This window comes from Genypterus blacodes, unplaced genomic scaffold, assembly GCF_046128005.1.
Source record: "Genypterus blacodes isolate CSIRO-AG114 ecotype Tasmania unplaced genomic scaffold, CSIRO-AGI_Gbla_v1 ptg000157l_1, whole genome shotgun sequence".
NCBI lineage: Eukaryota > Metazoa > Chordata > Actinopteri > Ophidiiformes > Ophidiidae > Genypterus > Genypterus blacodes.
The window spans coordinates 936749-956081 of record NW_027466958.1 but is presented as its reverse complement, the minus strand read 5'-3'; the positions used below and the strand labels follow the sequence as shown (position 1 = coordinate 956081).

Genomic DNA, 19333 nt, shown 5'->3' with positions numbered 1-19333 from the left:
GTGAGAGTTACTAATATAATTTGTTAGGCTTTTGATTCTAAAATAAGATTGCATCATGTTTCAAAATCAGAATCCAGTCTAAAGATCCATCCTCTACCTTTAACAGAGGAGATGAACCGATCGAGCTCAACCACTACATCCCCGTCCCACTCGTCCACACGGTGACGGTTGTTCAGCACCAACCAGTGGCCATCGTGAGCAGCTCTATCCAGAGCTGAGAGGACGGCCGCTCTGTCACACTGAGCTCGGCATGAAATGACCTTCACCTTCACCTTCACCTTCACCTGACACACACAGATGTTCAGAAAACCATCAAAGAGTGAACAGCACCCTTACTCTCATGATGACAGCTTCACACGGCTGCCACAGACCGAACCTTACCTCATTTGTGTCTTCTACAAATTGGGCCAATTGTTGTATAAAGTGAAGAGGCTGAATGCTTGTCCACTTGTCTCTCCCTGAACCTGGACTGGGCAGTGTAAGAATGATGGGTCCCTCATGTCTGACGATGTAACGGGAGAGGGCCTGTGGGTTTCCAGTGTGAGGGACCTCAGGCCCCTCTGTCTGTTCAGAGAGGCAGAGATGGCAGGCAGCCATGTCCTCAACCACTTCCTCCAGACAGTGGGGGACCATGGTTTTCCAGAGGAGGGCCCGCTGTAATGGGGACAGATGGGAGTGAGAGTAACAGGGGACAGGCCCGACCATAGTGGAGGAAGGGAAGCGCAGGTACTCCTGCCACTGTTTAGGATAAGCGGTCAGGGAGGCAATCAGCCCTGTGAAGGCCGGGATCTTCTCCAAGCAGAGGAGCTCTGGGTGGATATGAGGGGGTATCCAACTGGGCAGAGAGAGCTGGGATGTGGCAGAGAGGGAGGCAGTGGGACCGGGGACGCTGGATTTATCTTTAGTGACAGAAGTTTGCACGTCTACCAGGCCCCGGAGGAGAGCGGCCCTCTCAGCCTCAGAGCAGAGCTGGTTGTGCTCCAGAAGAGCCACGGTCACTAGCAGCTTCAGAACAGTGAAATGGCTTTTGAAGAGAAGCGGTCGATACTGGACCAGTAGATGTGCTGCCATCCTATGCTTGATCTCTGTGATGATGCCCTCGGGTACTTTCCCACTGGTATATGACACCAACGGCCTGCCTTTGACAATCAATGCCTCATCCATGGCAGTGATAAAGCCTCGTAGGCAGAAGAAGTAGGCTGGGGAGAGACGGGACACCTCCTGCAGAGCCTGGTAGAGGACAGCAGCCAGTCCGACGACTTCCCTGGGCCCTGCCAGCAGAGACTGCTGGTACTCCAGCTCCTCATCGTACTGCTGAATCTCCACCTGCTGTTTCTTCATTGCCTCCTGACAAACAGCAACACGGGGTAGAAAATGAGCGTCCTGCAACAGTGGGCTGTCAGACTGCAGGATGTAGTCCATCAGAGCAACCTAGGACACAAGTGGATACAGTCAGTGGACACGTGATCTATAATCTATTATTTTCTTATAACCAACAGTAATATCATTTGCTTCACCTCCTCTTTGACCAGTTTCTCCTGCAGTAACCACTTGTCATTCTGGAGCCGTGTGTGTTGAATAACCAGTTTTTCCGTTTCAGACTGGAGCAGCTGTGTCAGCATCAGCTCCTGCAGCTCTCCAGGGCTCAATGAAAGGTCAACCACACACGCTGCAGACAAGATGGCCGGATGGATCGCTGAGAAAGAAGAGCAGTGATTTAAGCAGCCAAAGTGTAGCAATTGTGCCACTCAGCAGATACACACATCAACTGTGCACAAACAGCTCCAAACAAGATCTCCTGTCAAAGTTCTTTCAATATCTCTTAAAAATCGAATTAATCTAAGTTGTGTTCCGAACTTTCAACAAGTCGGTCAAACATTTTCTTTTTTAAATATAGAACAACTTCAACTGCCACCTCATGTTTCCTGCCATAATTCTTCTTACCACTGTTCAGCAGCCGGGTGGGCAGTTGAGTGCTGAGGAACAAGCAGAACTTTGGGTGGTTTGGTTGAACAGCTTGCTTTGACCCTGACAGGCCGCGTCCAGCATGGCGAGCCAACAGGGCCACAAACTGTGGACTTGGAGTCGCACGTTCCACATGAGTTAGCAGGACCCTCAAACCTAAGATTTGATGGGAAATGAACAAATAATGTAAAATCACAATATCATGTGAAATGAACCTTTTAAATGTGATGTACAGTTCCTTCACCTTCCTCAGCTGCCAGGTGGAGCTTGACGGACAGCTCTGGATCATCGCCACGAACCAACATTCCGTACTCTCCCTCCATATCAGCCTGGACATTCCCTCCTGTAGAACAGAAACTGCATCCTGTGATTTGTTTACTTTACACCCGACCCCTGAATCACTCCAAAATGTTTGTAGATCTAGGGACCAACCTCTTATGAACTGGGTTTGTGGCATTGTTTCTAGATGATACTGGCTGTCTGCCAGTAGGGGCCAGTGTCCAACCCAGGCCCTTCTGTAGCCCCACAGCATCAGCTTGACCAACAGTCTGGCAGATAATGAGTCCTGGACCTGGGGTTTGGTCAAGCCCAATGCCCGACACAAAGGTGACTGCAGCCTCTCAGACAAAGAGATGGGAAAACCGGGAGGGATGCAATGAGGTGCCGCATCCAGGTCTGTAGATAATGAGGCTCTTGGGTCTTGAGGGTTGAGGTCAATGCTTCCCGTCTGACATAACTCAGTCCACTTATTCAGTAGCTCTGTGCGTATCTCAGGTGCAAAGGGTCCTAAGTAGGAGATGATAGCTGCGAGGATAAGGGCGTCTCCTGGTAGGGCTTGGTTATTCAATTCTTCCTCCTGAAGGGAAATGATATAAAACATGGAGGGTCTGATCCCCAGAGGGTTGGTCTAGTTATAGTCTTTGTCATGATACAAATTCTGTTACCTGAGCAGCATCTCCCCAGGCTGCTACATGTCTCTCTATCTGACGAGCAGCAGCGGCGGCCTCTCTTTCCAAGCTCTCAGCCTTATGCAGCTGCTCCCGTAGCTCCTCCGAATCCTTTCGCACCGACTGTAACTGAAGCTTAATTTCCTGTAGACGCTGGCGGATCTGATTTTCCTGGTGGCTGGCCAGGTTCAGCTGACGACGCACCTTCCCAGCCAGCACCTCCAAATTCTGCTTGTCTTCTTGAGAAACCATCCGGGGTTGCACGCAGGAACAGTCATGCACGGCCTGCACCCATCGGCACAGGGACTCGCAGGCTTTGCTGACCTCCCGCATAGACTCTGGGACAAAGTGGGGACTTTGAAGCATCTGACCGAGCTGCTGCAGATGTTCGTCTCTCAGCTTGTTGCGGTCAAAAAACTCCAACTCCTGCAAAACGAATGGATGTTACTATAACAATAGAACACTGAACATAACACGGAACATAACACTTGTTTAATTGCAAAAAATATGTGTTTAATGGTTTTTGTTCAATTTAAATATGTCTTCAAACACCTGGAAAAAGTTAGCCTGTCCAAGAAGCAATTTTGCACTCTCCCAGCCAGGTCGACGACTGAACAGCAGACAAAGGGCATCCATGATTCTCACAACTCCTTCAGGTGGATTTCTGTAGTGGCGGACCTCCTCCAGGTCAGATGGATTCAGATACTGGAGAATGTTGAGGCCTGAGAGGAACAGAGGGCTCGCCTTGTGGAAACAAAAATCTATTTATTTTATAAGCCTTCGTGTTAAAGGTTCCCGGTTTCTGTTAATGATGTCACTCTGGCAACATTAGGGACTGATATGCAGATAGAAGTGGAATCTGAAATATGACGCATCCACACAGTTTTGCGGCTTGTTTGTAGACAGTAATATAACAATATAATATTGTTAAACCGCTACAAAATGTTCACCTGTGTCCGAGCATGATGAATCTGCTCTTCCAGACGAGACAACTTGTTCTCCTCTATCACACATTTCTGCCGCCTTTCCTCCAGCAGACTCGTCTCGTGTTCTGCAGCTCTGAGAAGCTCTTGCTCACGCTGCGGGACAGACGAAGAGGGGACAGGTGTATCTATAAGGTGGTCTGAACACATTGTTGACAAAACTATCTCTAAGTGTGTAAGAGAGGTAAAAAAAAAATGCTGAGGTCAATAATGAGGCGCTCACAAACAAACATCTATCCTTCTTGAATAGCTCGACATTACCTGCTGTGTGTCTGTGAGTTTCTCTTGCAGTCTGACGACGTCGTGCTTACGCTGCCTAACTGTGTGGGTCACGCCGTCCAAATGGGCCAGAACAGTGCTGAGCCTGATGATAACAGATGAATCATATTGATGATAATTTCATGTGTTTAATTTCTATCTTCATTCCACAAAATGGATTGATTATCTTTGTAATCCCCTGCAAAACCCTTACAGCAAATATGAATGGTAAGAACATAGTAATCTCATTGTCCTTAATTAGACTGTGGCTGTTTCAGTGCAAAAGTGTAGCTTGAAAGGTCAGAAATTGTGATTTGATAACTTCCATGTTGTACCCTCTACAAGTTGCTTAAGTATTTCCACAAACACATTGAAATATGCATGACACCACAGGCATTATGGGAGAGTTACTGTATGATTCAAGGCAAATACCTGCTGCCCTGGTGCAGGCCCTGCTGGTGCAGGAGGTGGCAGAGGTAAGAAAAGTGGGCAATGAACTCGGCATAGGTCTGGGGGCTGAAAGGCGTGGCTCTTAAATGGGCCGAAGCATACCGACATGCACATTGGTGGATTCCTGCCATGGCCAAGGACAGGCTGGCCTCTAAGCCTTCTCTCTCTGCTGCGTGAAAGGCAAAGAAATGTGGCTCATCTTAGTGCAACCCAGACATTCATCTAATGTGCATACATGCAAAAGTTGTTGTGTGTGGCTCAATAAAACTATAACAACCCGTCACACCTTTGTAGGGACAACTTTTGAGGCCGTGAGCTGCAACCTCAACCAAAGCCTGGCTGGACCACGGCTGGTACTCCTCCACACAGCAGCTGAGGCTCAGGGCCTTGGCTGTTTGTGCCTACATCAAAAAAAGGAAAGTTGTTTATTTAAAGGTTGTGTAGCATAAATGTTTAAATTATATTTAATGTACTTCATGAGAAACCTTTCCACCCCAACCACAGTCAGTTGTTCACTTGTAGCCTATGTAGTTGAGAATTAAGTGCAGAGTCAAATATAGGTATAGTGTATATTCAACTATGACTCCACTATGAAGTGCCTGCTGGTGCTGTAGTTCTTTGTGTATTACCCCCTGTTGTGATAAGTGCTTATGTTCTCTAATTACGTTTACCTCCTCTGTTCTTTGTGGTTGGTTGTGTTGTTCTGGTATGTGGAATGGAATCTCACTCGTCTCTGTCGCGGTGGAGGGCAACAACAGGAACACGTGGACGTTCTTGTGGAAGTGGCTCGAGTACCTTTGACAAACGAGAACGTAAACGTTTCCACCGGTGAGTACAGAATGGAATTGATTCAATGTCATTAAATTGACAATTCCCACAGCCACTGACAATCCACTTCCCAAAAGGACAAAACACACTTAAACTATGTGTTGGTCAATGGTTCTTCTCTCTTACTCGTCAAACGCCTGGCTGTCCATGAGGCATCTTCTCGAGTTCTTCACAACATTCACCCTAGAGACCAGATTCTTCAGGTCCTGGTCTGTGTAGAACGCTGGGTAAGTTCCATGGTCCATTGACACGAGGAGCTCTTGTCTGACAGACTGGCTGATGTCCTCGTGAGCCAGAATGATGACATTGACTCCATCAACTCTAGATTGACGCCCAGCCTGTTTGAGGATGTGGTGCCACTTCCTCTCATTACCAGCATGCACCTCTATCGTGTGGTAGCCTGCGAGAGAGGCGGCTAAACGCACAGTGGTTTTGCGGCCCGTGCCTTTGACCGAGCTGATCAGTGCTCCGTGACCTCCCGGTATGAGCAAAGCCCTGAGGATGCGCATCAGCTGACGCGCCCTCTGCCTGTGTACCATGTATCTGAATGTAATTCTGTAATTATCATCAACATCCTCTTCTTTGTCCTCTTCCTTCATGTCCAGGACAGAAGACAGCTGCTGCACGAGCATATTAAGGTTTTGCTCCTGGTACGAATGACGATGCAATGATTTAAGCGCCTCGGTGAGCTCAGGGCCATAAATAGCCTTGGCCATGTACTCCTCTGCATCATGAAGAAGATGGGTTGCTAGGGGAGGAGTGTGGAGGACCCCCTGCTGTGTGGCCTGGTTTTCTGCCTTGCTTTTTGTCAGGTTGGCCTGCCCAGCTGATGTAGGCTCTTGGTGTGGATCTTTACCTAAGCTTGAGTCTTGAAAGTTTATCTGATTGTTCACCACTGAATCTACTTCCCTCTGAACACTTGGGTTCTGTTCTCTTTCAGGTGAAGACTTGTCTGATAAAAGGTCTTCATTTCCACGTGCCCTAGAGGCAGAGGAGCTACAGACAGATATGTTTGCTCTACCAGACAATAGGCAGGCTTCATCACCTTTAAAGGTTGTGAAAAGCAGAAGAGGTTTATCAGATAAGTGTGAGGGGGAGGCGGGGCTATTCATTTCTCCATTTAATATATCTGGACAGAGATCGCTTGCTTCATGACGATCTGCTGGGTCTGTGGGCTGTAAACATGTATCAGGGCATGAGGCAGTGAGTGGGCTGTAAAAACTCACAGGATCAAGTTTATCATCTAATATTCTGTCAAAGTTCACTCTTGCTGCATTCGCTATAATTGAGATCAGAGTTTTCCTTTCATCTTCTGACCACATCTTGTCACTGAACGTACGCAGACATTCGTGCATCCAGAGATGAACTATGTTAAGAAGTTCTGCCCCACGTCCGTGTAGGACCGGAGCAACACATGGCAGTGCAGAGGAAGAACCTGTCACGTGGATGGAGTTCTTTGGAATTGGCTGTGTGTTTGTGATGTCAGGTTGCCATAGGAACATGCCCTGAAACACCTTCCACAGGTCACGATGGGAAAATATGAAATGTGAGCTCTGCACCGTGGGTTGGAAATGTTCACATATTGTATCATACAGATGTTTGGTTGAAGTAATGATACAATGTGCCATATCCACATCTGCAAATGGAATGTCCTGGAGCCAAAGTTTTAGCAGAGGAGATTGGACAGAAAGTATCACTTCTGTAGATAAGCTAGGCAGCACAAAGATGGAGAACAGGCGAGAGAGGCGGGGGGATATGGATGTGTTACTGGGGTGACCGCCCAATCCAGAGACACAGCAGGTTGCCATGTAGCTGATGGTTCTAGAACTCAAAAACCTGAAGTGAGAGGTATCAAATGTCAGGATCCCTCCCGTTGAAAGACATTGTCGTAGCGTCTCTAGAGCCTTTGACCTTTTGCCCAAAACATCTATAAACAGAACACAAAGATGTCTTAACATGTCAAGCTTCACATCCACATGCAGATCAGATCAGATCAGAGTCTCACATCATAGTTTGAACTCACCACAAGGGGCTTCATGTAAATCGTCTACAAACAGAAGCAGTCCAGGTGGTTTGATCATGGAACCCTTTGTAGCTGCACAGGTCCTTTGGGAGCTGATGGTATACAGAACGCTGCGCAGGTCTCTGGAGCTCAGGGGGGCGCTGGCAGACAGGTGAACGTGGGACCTGTTGACACTCACCATAGTTTTACACAGAGTTGTTTTTCCTGAGCCAGGTTCTCCGGCGAGCAGCACCGGCTGGTTGGCTTCTAACATGATGTCAAGCAGGAACGCGTATTTTCCATACTGCAGAAATACATTTAAATTCTCTGATCACATAGTCACAGATGAGTTTACATACAGTATCACATCACATTCAGGGTTAATAACACACACATATGCAGCAGCAGCGTTAGGATACTATTCTAAACCACCAAACTTACAATTAAAGCATATTAAGTGCCACAGCTTAGCTATAACACATTACATTTTAGTAAACATTCATGTAAAGGACAAACCTTGGGAATTGTTGGAATGGCCAACTGTGTGTTCTTGCTCCTGGGAAGAGTTGTACCATTGGTTACAAAAAAGTGTTCAAACACAGTGTCGTCTTCTGGAACCTCAATTCGGAACCGACTATCAAACATCAGCTGACGAGCAAGAGAGTCGAACTGCGGCCAGGAGCTGAAATGTGGGGAAAGTGGATATTTATTCACTTCATTTAAGGCTTTTTGTGGTAAGTTGTGGTAAGCTAAATATTTGAATATACACAACACGCATCCATTTTATTTGCAATGTCTGTTTACGCAGATGTGAAAACAAAAAATGTAAAATGTCTCACCGAGGATGCAGATGTCCACCAAAGCCCCAAATATAAGCAACCAGAAACATGTTCCTGTCCTGCAGCTCTGTGTCTGCTGTGTGGGATCCAGGAGGAGGTAAATCTGGTGGGATCATTGGTGGAAACAGACAGTTGTTGGAACATTATGTACCTCATCAGTGTCTGTGTTGTGGAGTTGTTGACCTGTTGTTATACCTCTTTCGTCATCAGTGATCCCTCCCTTTCCATAATGCTGTAGGAGGGCGTGTAGGATCCGACCACATGACATGATTTCTCGCAGTCCATACACTGGGTTTTGGGGAGATTGGCCTTCTCCCTTTGTCCTTTGCTGAGCCAAACTGAGAGTGCTAGAAAACAGGTCTTCAGCTAAACGCATCCACATGTTCACGCTCCTCTGGTCCAGTGAGTGTTCACTACGGAGAGCGTCTACTTCTCTCTTCCACACAGCTTTCCACAGATCCTTCCCTGTGAAATGCACCAGGCTGCACCTGGTCACTGCAGAGGGGCTTGCATCACTCAGGTCTGTGACTTCCACAAGTAGCTTCAGGCGTGAACGGGACGGCATAAGCTTTTCACCAGACGACAGGCACAGATATGGATCCTCTGGCCGGCAGAGTGTGGTTAAGTAGTCCAGCCACCCAGGCTGCCCCACAGGCTCCCCATCCATCACCAACCACTTTACTGTAGGCTTCTGATCACTTTTCCTCTTACTGTTGCAGGTTTCAGGGGATGTGAAGTCAAAACACTTTGGATCTCTCAGCACTTTTGCAATAGCTCCATCCTGCCACTGTCTATCTTCACAGAAGAAGCCAAAAAGTTCCTCGGGGGACATGGCATCAGGAAATAACACCACAGTGTCTGCAGCGCTCCACGTTGGAACATAGATTTCTGTCTCTGCCTGTGTGGTGTCTCCTTTAGTCATATTGTCATTATCACACACACCTTCCACTGCCTTGTCAGCCAAGCTGCTCAGTGCCCCAGCCAGAGCACAGTAACAGGTTGTCTTTCCACTCCCTGAGGGGCCGATAAGCACGACTGCCTGTGAGAATTTAATGGCCTGGAAGAGTGTGAGAGCGCTGCAAATCATTTGTGTGTCAGCGTGAAACCCTTTGGTTGCTAGTTCTTCTGTAACTGCAACTTTAAGTAATTTCTCTTCCTCCTCCTCAAGGTAGCGCTGGAAAAAGGGAAACTGGCACACAATGGGGAATGCGTCCTTGAAAATCATGTGGAACTGTGAGGCTTTTTCCTCCTCCAATATAAAAGGGACTAAGACAGAGAGAAGAGACTTGACAATTGCTGTCTCCTCCATTAACCCCCATATGATGGGAGAAAACTGACTACTGTGCATGAACGTGGAGGACTTGGCACTGTTGACATCCTTCTTAGTAACTTCATGAGAAGTTTCTCGTTGCCTGATGCTTTGTTCTAAGTGTATTAAGGAGGAGGTGATGATCTTTTGCAAGACAACAAGATAACAGCCCCGGTCCTTACTGATGAGATCAGACAGACATAGGGAATCTTTGGCCAGGCGGATGATTGACACCAGACGTCGACTCAAAGACGCGGCCTCTGAGAAACCCATGGAAGCCAGCATGACCTCAGCTATGATGCGGTAATCTGGAGGTGTTAATGCAACAGGTCTGGTTGCAGCTCGGAGACTCTCTGGAATCTCAGTGGCGTGCATCTTTGATGAGATGAGAACACATCCATAGCCTGGGTCGGCAGAAATCCTTTTCCCTCCTAATACCAGCTGGAAATGCGGTTCAACAACAGTGGTCCTGCTGTTTGGCTTCTCCTCCTTATTTCTTCTAAAGTATTGGTGAATGTCTATTAGGTGCTCCCCCAGTGATGACAGGACGCCGTGTGTGAGTGGGTCCACAGAGTCCAGCAGAAGCCATGCCCCTGTCTGGAGGGCACCAAACAGCATCTGCTGAATAACACCACGTCTCAAACCAGGACAGCACTGTAGAAGGACGACCTGTCTCCCCAAGGCTCGCCCTAAGTGGACCGCTGCCGTTGACTTTCCAGACATGCAGGGTCCGCGCACAAACGCACATCTGTAGCTCGTCAGGGCAAGGAGAATCCCCAGTATGGCTCGGTCGGTGGACGGAGTACTGACCATCACCCCGTCTTCTGTACTGGAATACTCATAACCATATTTCAGTCGACTACCCAGAACATCCACGTGACAGGTTGATGGGTCTCTGTGCTTCAGAGTCTGAATGTCTGAATCCATACCATACTTCATCAGACTTAGCCACTCAAAAGACGACTCCAGCTCACATTGCACATCACTAAGTCGAGCCAGCTGCTGTGTGTGAGTCATGGTTAGGTGCACTAAGGCGCGCACACACATCATCTTATAGTTAGAAACCACCGATTGACTTGTGATTCCACCCCTTATGAAATGGCTCAGACTCTTCACTTTTGCAGAGTTGCGTGTTTTCATGTCGCTCAACAGCGCTGGGTTGGCCTCACGGTAAGCTTCAACCACAGCGCTGCACCACAGCACTTCCTCAGCCACCAGCACACACTGGAGAGGATACTCTGACAGAAGGTCCAACACTGGCCAGATGGTCTTCCTTTGACTAGCATTCGGCAATACAACGTCTCCAACATTCAGGTCTTGAGTGACTTGTTCCAGCTGGTTTCGAGTAACAACACATTGTTCGGTGAGCCTGACCATCGTCATACGCAACTGCCTCTCTAAGTCATGAAACCAAACCAAGGGATTGAGATTTGGGTCCAGCGGTGTGAGAAAGGCCACGTGCTCCTGGAGGTCGCCAAAAACACCCACCACCTTCATGTGTCCGTCAGGCGATTCACTTGTATCACCACTTGTATCAATCTGCACTTTACTGACCACTTCAAGCCAGCGCACCCCTTTGAAGAGTTTGCGGACAACGGGCAGCAGTCTGGAGGGCTTTGGCTGAGTGCAGAGGAGTTCTATCACTTCTCTGTCACTCAAGAAGCAAAGCCGGGGAAAGTGCTGGTGAAGAGTATTCACCACGTGGTGGGAGATCACTTCCATTGTTGTCAGATCACTGATGAGAGCCTGGCAAAGGTCATCACCATGGTGACCGCTGTGTGTCTTCTTGAAATGAACAAAGTTTAGCAGATGAGCATCACTCCATATGAAGTGCATCATTTCCCTGAATGTCTCATCGAGTGGTTGGAATTGCTGCAGCTAGGAAAAGACAGAAAATTCAACATCAATCCAACATTAAAGCTCTGATGCATACATGTATTGCAGTGCAGCACAGTTCTGAATTGTAGCCGTTTCACTGCATTGCAAAAATGAATTTGTTTTTTCTGTTCCAATCATCAAACCAACACTGGTTGGTTTAAGGTCAAAGCTGCTCTGCTGAGTGTTTTCACTACACGGCTGATGACTGTAAACAAGGAGGCTGGAACCACAACTTCTGTGACAGAGGAGAAGCACTCAGTCCTCAAACAATACATGTGTCTAACTGAGTTTTACTTATAAATGCAAAGAGTCTTTCTTTTATTTCTGTGCACTTCTCTTGTGCAGTACCAGATTCACTCTCTCTGCTCCAACAGTTGTTTCATAAAGCATCTTGCTGAGGAAGGCCCACGTTTGCTGGTATCGCCCAAAGATAACAAGCAGCTTTTCTGTGAATGAGAGGAGAAACACAAGATGCAAAGATTCTTTACAAGCCTGCTCAAACTTTCAGCGTTGGCCATGTAAATGCAAATGAATTCACGTTCTTCCGAATGCAACTTTACCGAGTTCTTGGAAACGCTGCACCCAGTGTTCCACCTGTGGCCTGAACTCGACGCTGTGCTGAGAGTTCAACATCTTGGACAGAGTCATGGAACCATCTTCTATGTCAGCAAGGTGCATCTCCAGACCTGGCATAAGGAAATCACAGCAACATGTGCAGAGATTATTGTTTGGGAACATTTCCTCCCAGTGTTGGAGCCAAAGTAGTTTGTCATTCAGTCTCACCGATGACAGTGAATGTCGCGGCATCATGAGAGCGTTGACTGTCAGTTTGGGGAGTTGAAGTGGCGCCACCTGTTGACTTCTCTGCATGTGTCGTTACATGCGGTGGCTCATGTTGCCAAATAGGTACAATGAATTCATCCAGCTGGAAGAGCCGGGCTTCCCATTCCTGTTGGAACCTCTGGAAGGTCTGCTCCAAGTCCCACTCTGCTTTTGCATTCCCGCATATCTGACGTGATAGATACTCAACAGATTAATCAATCAATCAACTATCAAGGGCATTCGACTGGCCTGCAGACGTCGAACACTGCTGGTTGCTTCTGTGCCCGTTTGTTTCATGATTTGGGGAGCGATGCCATAATCTGCCCCAAAAATCATTCCTTACCTTGTTTATTAGTTTCTGATGATTTCCTAATTGTTGAGACATCAGCTCAGCAACAGTCAGCTTCATGTCTGAGACGAACGGGAGGCCCATGCCTGTCGGATGGATGTTGTAGATTTTGTTAGATACTGTACATGGAGAGTCACAGAGTTTGCATGTGTCCAAATAAAGGCGTTGTCTGACCGTGGGAAATGCTCCTCCAGTGTTTGTGTTTGAGGGAGGAGCTCTGCAGTTTAGCCATGACTGCAAGCTGGCAACTGAAGCGTTCTAGGATCTGTAACGTCTGGTGCAGCACTGGATCACAGGCAGGTATGGTGTCGGTCAAAGAGCAGGCTTGTTGCTGCCACTTGTGGAGTTCCACTTGAGCTTGTGGCACCGCAACCTGAGAGGAGAAAGTGTGCGTGTGTGTGTAAACGCACCTATAGACAGACCAGCTGACTGATCAACCTATCAATGTAAACTATCTTTCTTCATCAGAGTAGCTTACATTAATTTAAGAGCTATGCAGTTATTCACTAAGTATCTACAATCATGAATTGAATAAAGCAGAATTGTATCCCTGTTAACTGGACTTTATTCAAAGTTATGTTGTTTCTTCATTATTCTCTTGGCAAAAACAAAAACAAAGGAGGGGAATTAAAAAACAAGGAACACATTATAAAGTAAGTTTACCTCGGAGAAACAAGTATATTTTCTCATCTTGTCAATAAGCAGAAATAAATGTCAAATGTTACCTCGCTGAAAACCAACTCCTCCCAGTTGTGTATCCATCTTGTGTACACACTTCTCAGCTCCCACAGCTCCTTGCGAGCTTCCACCTTTTGAACGGCTGCTGGCAGACTGGTCAGATCCAGCGGACGAGCTGATGGAGGGCAGCACAACGTCACGACTCTTTCCCACGACAGGTTTGAGAATAAAAGCTTTTTGTGTCAATTATTGAAATGCTGCAGCTGACTGATCAGGTGGAACAACAACATCAAAGCAGGCATCTGTGTGCCTCAACAAGCAGCAAAAACCAAAGCTGCAGCTGAGAAATAGTTTTCCACATCTAGAAATAAGAAAGTAAACAAATGACTCTTTCATCCATCTCACCTCTGAGGTCTTCACTGGTCCAACTCAGCTCTTGTATCTTTCCATTAAGAGTGTAGACGTGTCGGCACATGGTGTTAAGTTGAGACAGCATATCTGTGGCGTTCTGGTCGGGGTCCAGGAAGGCTCCAGATGAGGCATCAGACACGATTTGGTTCAGATCACAGAGTAAAAAGGAAAACATTGTCTCCAGGGCATGGGCCAGCGGAGGACGCCGCTGGCACACTGCGCTCTCTGCTCGCTTCAAGAGAGGGACGTAGCAATCCCACAAGCACAGCATCTACACACAGAAGGCACATGCATACGTACATTTAAAGCAGCCATGAGAGGTTTGAATGTTCTGAAACCAATGCGTCAAACTGAATTGAAATGCAGCTTTCCTCCCTGCAGACCTTTTCGTCCAAAGTGCGCTGCAGTTCAGTGGTCTTCCCCCCGTGGTGCCTGGAGAGAACGTGCCTCAGAGACTGAACGTACTCCAACCGCTGCTGTGCATCCGCCAACAGTTTCTCAGACGTCCTCACCTGCACAAACGAGATTTCTGTCCATTCAACATTTTGATCAAACCTTGGCTTATACGCCTCATGAGGTTCAGAAGTGTCAGGTCAGATTCCTTCAGTCACTCATCAAACAGACGCATTGAAACGTGAGCAGTCTTTGTACCATAGCAGCATATTTGGAGAAGTCGCGTAAGCCGTGAGGTTCTTTCTTCAGTTCGACCGCTGCCCTCCTCAAGTCAGAGATGAGGCTCCCAGAGTGCAGGGTCATCTGCTCCACCAGACGCCCACGCACCTCCGCTTCAATGGCGCTCAGCCTTTGTTCTGAAACAATGATCCAAAAAGCAACAAAAGGGCAAGTGAACTTTGGAATCCACTGGGTGCAGTGGTAGGTGGAATGTATTGATCTTGTGAGCTTACAGCCTGACCGACCTAGATTCTCTCTGATGCGGCTGCAGTGGATGATGAAGAGTTTATTGGAGGTAGAGAATGATGGAGGGGTTGCGTGGATTCTTTGGGTCCAGTGCTGCACGTTGGTAATGAGCTCCTCATACAGGGAGGCAGGCTGACCCCTCCTGGATTCCAAACACGCCAGGCTCCACTGTCTGGTAAACAAGTGCAGGTCCACCAGCCAGGCGTGGCCGTCACACAGCCGCTGGATCTCTGACTGAGCTTCCTGTCCAGAGATCAGCCATTAGTATGAGAAAAGAAGGGACTCCTACACATTATCATTACATACTGTTACACAATGTGCTCACATAATATCTAGACTTTTGGAAATGCAGAGAAAAAGACCTATTTTAAGAATCTGACTACAGAGGAGTGTGTGGATGTAGTGTGTGCTTCCCTGACCAATCATGAGAAGCCTGATGCTGAAATACCAAAGTTAGAACTTGGTAAGCTGAAATCTTTAGTTGTTTGTGAGTCTTGGTGAATGTCTGTGGTTTGAAAGCGATTGTCTTGCCTGCATGATCTCCTCTTGCTCCCTTTCAGCTCGTTTTGAAACTTCACTGGTGCTCATGTGCTGCTGCAGCTGCTTCTTACACAGGGGATAGAAGGAGCCTCCAACCCTGTGGCCCTGCACCGCTAAGGAGGGCAGCCCCGGGCCCCACAGCACCGGGCCCGACAGCACCGGGCCCCGAGCTGACTCGCCGCTCAGCTTTTGACTGCAGAAAGGCCTTCTGTGGCCGCTCATCTCATCGTCCCCCTTGGCTTCCCCTGGGAATGGAAAGATGGTGACACACAGGAATGATCATCTGTCTTTCCAGCTGCTCAATGAATCAGTGACAGAAAAAAAAAAGATTGATTTCTAAATGCAGAGGACCTGGATGGATCCATACAGCAACACAAGCAAGATTCTTCCAATAAGCCATCAGCCCAGATATTATGAGTCTTCCTGTCCATCACCTTCACTACGTCAGCACAGACTGAAGCTACCACCTCATCTCTTGTCCTTCTAACGGGAACTGCATTGGTCCTTTGGCAGCGGTAGCTCAGTCCATAGGGGACTCGCTTGGGAACCAGAGGATAGCCGATTCAAATCCCCCAGCTGCCGAGGTGCCTTGGAGCAACACACGCACCGGAGTGTGTGTGAACCCCAACCTGCTCCACGGGCGCTGGCTGCCTACAGTGCTGCCTGCAGTGCTCCCACCACTGTGTGTGTGTGTGTGTGTGTGTGTGTGTGTGTGTGTGTGTGATTGTTTAAACTGCATGTAGTGTGGATGTGCATGTATTTGAAACAACATTTCTCAAGGATTGATATAAATAAAGGGTCTTCTTCTCCTTCTTCTTCCCCTTTGCGGGCGTCAGGTAAACCCGTTTAATAATATCTAAACACAAAGCACTCCAAACCTGTGGCAGGGGGGTGGAGGTCCTCAGCAAGTTCAGAGGTGGAGACGTCCCTGCCCTCCTCCAGGAAGAAGCCACAGCCCTCACACATCTACCAGAGCACACATTAAGGAATGGACAGACTTCTCCAATACAATCAAATATGAATCAAGCACTGCGGGTCAAAGAGCCATTATTTATAACGCTAATGCTCTTATTGATCCCCTTCTGTGGAATCGTGTCGATCACCTGAATCATGGAGTCGCCTACAGTCCGCATGGCTTCGCTCACTGCTGCTTGGAACAGATGTATCGGCGGCTCTGCGGTCAGCTGACCACCGGCATTGAAGACGAGCTCAACGTGGAAGAGACAGCATTGATGAGATCGTTCCCTCTGACAACCATTAAACAACCACATACAACATTAATCACATCATAACACAAAGCTTTGTAAAGGACCATTAGTTCATGTAGCAGTGGTGCTTTGTAGGAACTCTAGTTAAGGTTCCTCATATCTCCAGGCTGGCATCAAGAAGGTTTCCTAGGCTACATAAGGAACCCCTCCAGGCCAGAGGAGTTCCTGCAACATCTGCTAAGCAACCAACAAAGGGAAGTTTTTCACCTTTAAAACCGTGTGGAGGAAAGAAGACACATCTTGGTGGACGAGCGTGACGAGACTCTGCATGATCAGCTGGTTGAGGAGAGCAGCAAAGTCGCCCAGCTTCCACAGGATGTTTCCAGCCCGGCACAGCTCCTTCTCCAGCTCCTGCTGACGGGCCAGGCAGACGTGCAGGGGCGTGTGGCGTCCGAGGGACATCTTAGAGTGTTCCTTACACATCTGCAGCTCCTGGTGAGCCTGATAGCTGTGCTCCTTCACCTGGGGATTACAGGGCGTTGGGGCTTTAACACGTTGTGCCGCCATATGATTCATTTAATAACAAACCTAGTAAGAAGATGATCAAGATTCCAGAGAACACACATTTCTATTTTTAGGAAGAGAGTGATCACGTTCATCTGAGATTCAAATGCTCCCAGTTTTGGTTTGTTGCCATGGGAACAGTGTCCGTGCACATTAGGATCCAGGTTTTGTGAGTTTCCCATTTTTGAATCCGTGTGTCCCTAAATATCATATCTTTGTTTACGCCTTTGAGAAAGCAGGACGTCCTAAATGACTTCCTGCTGTTCACACAGGTTTATCTCTACCTTAGATCCAAAACGCCTGCTGAGAAGTATGAGTAACAGGAAGTACGCCACTCTGCATGTCTTTCAGAGGAAGAAACACACACACAAAGCCAGTGGACAGTGGAATTTGTGTTTAACTGTTTATCATTTCAGTGTATTTCAGCAGTACCGCACTCAGGATGACGCTGTGACGCTGGAAAAACGTCGTCATTGTCTGCACACACTCCTGCTTCAAGGCCGTCAGCGCATTCTGGAATTCTGACAAAGTGTAGGTTTCTGATTCCTTCTGAGGGAGCAAGTGTGTCCCCTTCACTTCCTCCAACACTCTGTAAAGCATTGGATCACTTCACATCAGAACAGCTCAAATAGCTCTTTACATGTGACACCAAAAGAGGACATGGGACGATCTGCCTCACCTCATAAACAGAACCAGGCCCTTTCTGAACTGAGGCACAGCTGTAAGCAGGGAACTCTGCAGATCCTCACGTCTGCGCTGGAAACGGATCTTGCGCACGTTTCTATGCCACCTAACACGAACCGACACACACACACACACACACACACACACACACACACAATGTGAATGTCAGATAAACAAAACATCCCATGCAAGTCCAGTGTGTGGTGGCCCAAAGCCCAACTTGTGTGTTTTTACCGAGTGAACGCTTTCCTTATTCTGTAGTCTCTGAAAAACGAGATGTTGTGCAGCGCCGTCCACAGCCGCGCCCCTTTGCTCCACTGGGTGGAGAACTCAGAGCCAGCGTCACCGGGATGGACCGCTCGGAGGTCGTGGGGTCTGGAGAACAGGAGAGGTGAACGGGTGATTAGGGTTTGCCTGTTTCCATGACAACATTGAAGCATCATAGACGTAGACCTACGCAGGAAACGTCCGTCACCTTCTTCATGTGTTTACCTGTATGAGTCACCATCCACTTCTTTCAGGTGATGCAGTTCATCTTCCGCTCGGTTTCTTTCCTTGGCAAACGTCTCCACTTTATCCAGATCGCCATGGTTTCCGCCCTTGCCGCTCTTCATCTTTTTATTCTGACTCGCTGCAGCTTTTGTCCATTTTGCTTCAGCGGTGGCCTTCTGCAGCGGTCCAAGAGGAGGGAGGGATAAAGGAGTGGAGGCACAGCGGAGGAAGGGGCTGCACACCAGGGCCGCTGAGAGGGGGGGCCACTCCGGGGAAAGCTTGGGCAAAGTCACTTGAAAAGTCGAGGGAACGCTAACCGCCGGAGCGCGCTGCCTTCTCTTAACCTTTGACCCCAGTAGCTCAGGATCATCTCTGCCACGGCCGCCACCATTTCCATTGTGGGGTTTTTCCTCTGCCGGGACAGCGAACATGCCGCTGATCGCTGTGTGAAGACCATCAGCAGCTGGGACTCTGAGCTCAGCACAGGAAGGAGCTATAAGGACATGACATCATCGTCTGCAATGCCTGGAATGAGACGTCAAACAGGAGATCTTGCATCGTGGATCACTAGTTTAAGCTTCTGAATGTGTCCTGCTGTAACTAACATCATCACTTGGATGATGAGAGCAGCTTGACCTTAAAACGGGATTTAATTCTCTAGTATCGACTCATTTCTACTCATTTGTGCTCCTCTCCACTTGCGGAACTATTTCATGTCATAATCTAGTTCTCATGGGGGAGCTGACACCCAGCCCCTTTGTTTGTCTGAGCACCACTGGATGAAAGTGAAACATGTGGAGGACAACAATCACTCAAAGCTTCAGCATATTAGAAACACAACAACACGAATCACAACTTTCCATTCACCACAGTTCAATCATTTACTTTATATACAACTTTGTCCATGACATTATTTTGTGTTGGTCCGTTCATTTTATACAAGCGCTCTCCACCAGACACTTTAAAAACCACTGCTGGAGCTCCAGCCGGGTTTAATTAGCAATCAATGAAGACACGACGATAGCTCGGTGACAGACAGACAGGCAGGCAGACAGTTACACACTTACCTTAATGTTCTAAACTTAAACATCTTCAAAGTGACGGTTTTTAGTTGCGACCTTACACAACTTCGGCACCAGCGGCTGTGAGTTAGGTTGTCTACTCTACGCAACCACGGCGACGTCTCGTTGCCACGGCGACAGTAACTT

The 19333-nt window shown here is 47.9% G+C and overlaps 1 protein-coding gene across 1 annotated transcript; it reads right to left on the bottom strand.

Annotated features, from left to right (window-relative positions):
• Window positions 1-97: 97 nt before the first annotated feature.
• Window positions 98-18522, bottom strand: dnhd1 (dynein heavy chain domain 1; the record flags this gene model as incomplete). Its single annotated transcript, XM_076167291.1, has 35 exons — window positions 18470-18522; window positions 18126-18359; window positions 17868-18008; window positions 17382-17538; window positions 16653-16907; window positions 16056-16143; window positions 15169-15422; window positions 14637-14880; window positions 14371-14528; window positions 14103-14231; window positions 13714-13990; window positions 13356-13483; window positions 12805-13003; window positions 12625-12716; window positions 12243-12468; window positions 12020-12145; window positions 11808-11905; window positions 8468-11459; window positions 8273-8375; window positions 7950-8115; window positions 7455-7737; window positions 5558-7358; window positions 5275-5398; window positions 4890-5004; window positions 4586-4772; window positions 4157-4259; window positions 3863-3991; window positions 3465-3656; window positions 2910-3338; window positions 2398-2821; window positions 2210-2308; window positions 1945-2121; window positions 1518-1696; window positions 382-1431; window positions 98-278 (listed from the first exon to the last, which is right to left on the bottom strand). Coding segments are annotated over exons 1-35 (11593 nt in total), but the record flags the coding sequence as incomplete, so codon positions are not given.
• Between the last annotated feature and the right edge of the window lie 811 nt (window positions 18523-19333).